The sequence below is a fragment of the Miscanthus floridulus genome, chromosome 1 (assembly GCF_019320115.1).
Source record: "Miscanthus floridulus cultivar M001 chromosome 1, ASM1932011v1, whole genome shotgun sequence".
Classification (NCBI taxonomy): Eukaryota; Viridiplantae; Streptophyta; class Magnoliopsida; order Poales; family Poaceae; genus Miscanthus; species Miscanthus floridulus.
The window spans coordinates 78,694,212-78,698,486 of NC_089580.1; the positions used below are offsets into that span (position 1 = coordinate 78,694,212).

Sequence of the window (4,275 nt, forward strand, 5' to 3'; positions counted from 1 at the left end):
AAAACATAAACAAGGGGCGTGGACCTTATGTTTTCCGACTGAAAGGCCAGAACTACCACCGCATAGGCACTTTGCTACCTCAAGAAGGAGACAAGCCTCGCTTCCAACAATTATACATCTATGATACAAAGAATGAGATCCATAATAGGCTCCAAGTGTCAAGATCTGGTGAATGTAGTGCCCCTCTAGATGAAAGCATCATCACGGGCCTGGTAACCATGCTCAACGAGAACAACACGCTGGTGCAGTCATTCCGTATGGCACGGGATAGGTTTGAGGGTCACGAATACCATAACCTAACCCTTAGATTACTTGGCAACAGAGAACAATATGCTAGGCAATGCAACATGCCATCAGCATCAGAAATTGCTGCCCTGATAGTCAAAGATCCAGCCGAAGGAAGCAATAGACGTGACATCATTCTTGAGTACAAAGATATGAGACCTAAAAGGGTATCAGAACTCCACCCAAAATTTGTGGCCATGCAATACCCGTTGCTTTTCCCTTATGGAGAAGATGGTACAAAGAAAACGGTGCAAGGAATGGCAAGAAATCCATCACCATGCTGGAATACTATGCATATCGCCTCCAACAACGCTCTGATCAATCGATGCTGATGCTGACGTGCGGAAATCTGTCAATGCAGTTCCTAGTTGATGTCTATGCATGCATCGAACAATCCAGGCTTGACTAGATAAGAAGGAATCAGGGAGCTCTAAGAACAGAGCTTTTTTCTGGGTTGAGAGATGCAATCGTAAAAGGTGATACAAGGACAGAACAGGTTGGGAGGAGGATATTACTTCCAGCAAGTTTCAGAGGAAGTCCCAGATGCAAAGAACAAAACTACCAAGATGCGATGGCTATATGTCGTTGGGCTGGATACCCTGACTTGTTTGTAACATTCATATGCAATCATAAGTGGCCATAGATCCAGTGCATGCTTGATGAAGCTGGGAACCAGCGGAAGCCAGCAGCACGACCTGATATTGTGGTTCGAGTGTTCATGCTAAAACTAAAGGAGTTAATGATGGACATTAAACAGAGGCGGCATTTCGGAAAGACTAAAGCAAGTAAGTATGGAAAACCTCACCAAATAACTAAAAATAGATTGAAGTGTATGTATGTCTTTTGTTTATAGACTCCATGTGCTGACACTCAGGCCTCTGGGGAAAAAATTGCAGTTGTATACACGATAGAATTCCAGAAGAAGGGACTCCCACATGCCCATATTCTAATATTCCTTGAAAAAGGGGAGAAGTGCCTCAATGCCTCACAAATTGATGAAATGATATGTGCTGAGATCCCGGAAAAGTAAAAGGATCCAGAAACATATGAAGCTGTTAAGAAATTTATGATGCATGGACCATGTGGAGAGGCAAATCCAACGGCGGCATGCATGGTGAACCACAGATGCATTTATCAGTTCCCAAAAAGTCTATGTGACGAGACTATCATTGGTGAAAATGGCTACCCAATATACAGAAGACAAGATGAAGGTCAGGAAATAGAAATAAGAGGAGTCAATATGAACAATGGACATGTTGTGCCATACAACAAATCTCTCCTGGTCAAGTTCCAAGCACACATTAATGTGGAGCGGTTCACCCGGTCTAGATCAATCAAATACCTATAAAAATATATCCAGACAGAAGAAGAAGACCAAGCAACATCAGTGATTGGAGAAGCAGATCTGTCAAAGAGAAATGATGAGATTAAAATGTACCTGGGATGCAGATATCTCACAGCATATGAAGCTTGTTGGAGAATATTCAGGTTTAACCTGAACTACAAAGAACCATCTGTTCAGCGGCTACGGTTCCACGTGGAGAACGAACAACAAGTGATTTTTCCTGACTCGACAAACCTTGAGGAAATAGTAAAACTGCCAGGTTCAGCAGTTACCATGTTTACAGAGTGGATGGAGACAAACAAAAAGCATGAGGATGCCAGGGAATTAACATACCCAGAATTCCCGACCAAATGGGCATGGCATGCCAAAGAAAAGCAACGGGCAAGACGAAAAAGAGGCAAGAAAATTGGCAGAATCTACAATGCTCATCCTGCAAGTGGAGAAAGGTATTATCTCAGAGTGCTTCTGAATACTGCAAAGGGCTGCACATCATTTGAAGACATCAGGACTGTCAATGGAGTCGTGCACTCTTCATACAAGTCAGCATGTCATGCACTAGGACTTCTAAATGATGACAAGGAGTGGATAGACTGCATCAAGGAAGCATCCGACTGGGCGTCTGGGATGCAACTACAGCAATTATTTGCAACCATTCTGTGCCACTGTGAGATTACCGACCCAAAGAGCCTGTGGGAATCAAACTGGGAAGCACTCTCTGAAGACATGCAGCAAACAGAAAATTCCACCAGCCACCTTGCACCTTCCCATAAAAGAAAATGTGCTTTGATGAAAATTGAGAAGCTAATGGAACAAGCTGGAAAATCACTGAAGGAGTACCCTGGAATAGAGATGCCAGATATGGCCGAGTTAAACGATACCGAAAATAGACTCATGAACGGAGAAATGATCCATGACAGAGACAAATTGAAGGATGAGCACCTACAAATACTGAAAAGTCTAAACATAGATCAGAAAAGGGCCTTTTATGCAATAATTGAATCAGCAGAGAAATCACTAGGGAAGCTAATATTTGTGGATGGCTATGGTGGGACAGGTAAGACATACCTTTGGAAAGCAATCACAACGAGGCTACGATCAGAGGGAAAGATAGTAGTGGCAGTTGCGTCCAGTGGCATTGCAGCACTTCTGTTTCAAGGAGGAAGAACGTCACATTCAGCATTCAACATTCCAATGATCCTTACAGATGAATCGACATGCTACATCAAGCAAGGTTCACACATGGCTGACCTACTAACAAAGACATCACTGATACTGTGGGACGAAGCTCCAATGGCACACAGAAATTGCTTTGAGGCACTCGACAAGAGCTTACGAGACGTGTTGAGGTTCACTAATGAGAATAGCCTTAAAAAGCCCTTTGGCGGGATGACATTTGTTCTAGGAGGCGACTTCAGGCAAATCCTCCCTGTTGTGCCAAAAGGAAGAAGAGAACACACTATAAATGCATCAATTAAACGATCGTATCTGTGGCAACATTTTGAGGTATTCAAGTTGACAAAAAATATGCGGTTAAATTCTGTGACCGCCAATCGAGCACAGCTGCAGAAGACTGCGGAATTTGCAAAGTGGATAATACAAATTGGTAATGGAGACACGGTTTCATTAGATGAGGAATGGGTTACTATCCCCAGTGACCTGTTGCTACAAAAAGGAGATGATCCAAAAGCAAAAATCATTGAAAGCACCTACCCGGGCCTGCACGACAACTGCTGTGAACAGAAGTTCCTAGAAGAAAATGCAATATTGTGTACAACAAATGAGGATGCCAAAGAAATCAACGAGTATGTTATGGAACAAATCCAGGGTGACACAGTGAGTTATCTGAGCAGTGACAGTGTGTCCAAATGGATGCACTACAACCATGAAATGGAGCATCAATATCCAACTGAGTTCCTCAACACCTTAAAGCACTCAGGAATTCCAAACCACCAGCTCAAGCTCAAAGTTGGCCTGCCGGTGATGCTTCTTCGTAACATCAACCAAACAGCGGGGCTGTGCAACGGTACTCGAATGATAATCACACGACTTGGGGAAAAGGTCACTGAAGCACAGATCATAACTGGAGCATGCATAGGGGATAAGGTATGCATCCCTCAGATCATCATGACACAGTATGAATTTAGGTGGCCATTCATGCTAAAAACAAAGCAGTTCCCTTTCTCTGTGTGCTTTGCAATGACAATCAACAAAAGCCAAGGGCAATCTCTGAAAAAGGTCGGGCTCTATTTTCCGAGGCAGGTTTTCACCCATGGGCAGCTCTATGTAGCAGTTTCCAGAGTCACAAAGAGGGATGGGCTGAAGATCCTCATCACCGACGAAGAGTGCCCCGGTGAAGGGATGGCGAAAAACATCTTCTACAAGGAGATCTTCTAAAATGCGTGCATGTAACGTTTCAATAGAAGCTGTGTTTCCCAGTGATGTAGAAACGCCTCTCTGTAACTGTAATGTAGTGGTAGTAGTACTGTCATTGTTTCATGCAGTAAGTTTATGCTAAGCTTCTGCAGAGTCACAAACAGGGATGACTGAAGATCCTGATCGCTGACTCAGAAGAATGCCAGGGCAAAGGAATCATGCAAAACATCGTCTAAGAAGGGGTCTTGTAAAATGTCTATCTGTTGTATTAT

The 4,275-nt window shown here is 43.4% G+C and overlaps 1 protein-coding gene across 1 annotated transcript; it reads left to right on the forward strand.

The window, feature by feature from the left end:
* The first annotated feature begins 218 nt into the window (after positions 1–218).
* Positions 219–4,024, forward strand: LOC136459171 (ATP-dependent DNA helicase PIF1-like). The gene is made up of 4 exons (XM_066459063.1): positions 219–533; positions 929–1,070; positions 1,182–1,311; positions 1,774–4,024. The coding sequence occupies exons 1-4, from the start codon at positions 219–221 to the stop codon at positions 4,022–4,024; spliced, it is 2,838 nt and encodes a 945-aa protein (XP_066315160.1).
* Positions 4,025–4,275: the final 251 nt, after the last annotated feature.

Coding starts and splice junctions, on each gene's coding strand:
- LOC136459171 (XM_066459063.1), top strand. CDS start 219: ATGCTCAACGAGAACAACACGCTGGTGCAGTCATTCCGTATGGCACGG. Junction 534..928: donor AAGATGGTACAAAGAAAACG/GTGCAAGGAATG, acceptor AAGTGGCCATAG/ATCCAGTGCATGCTTGATGA. Junction 1,312..1,773: donor TGTGCTGAGATCCCGGAAAA/GTAAAAGGATCC, acceptor GAGAATATTCAG/GTTTAACCTGAACTACAAAG.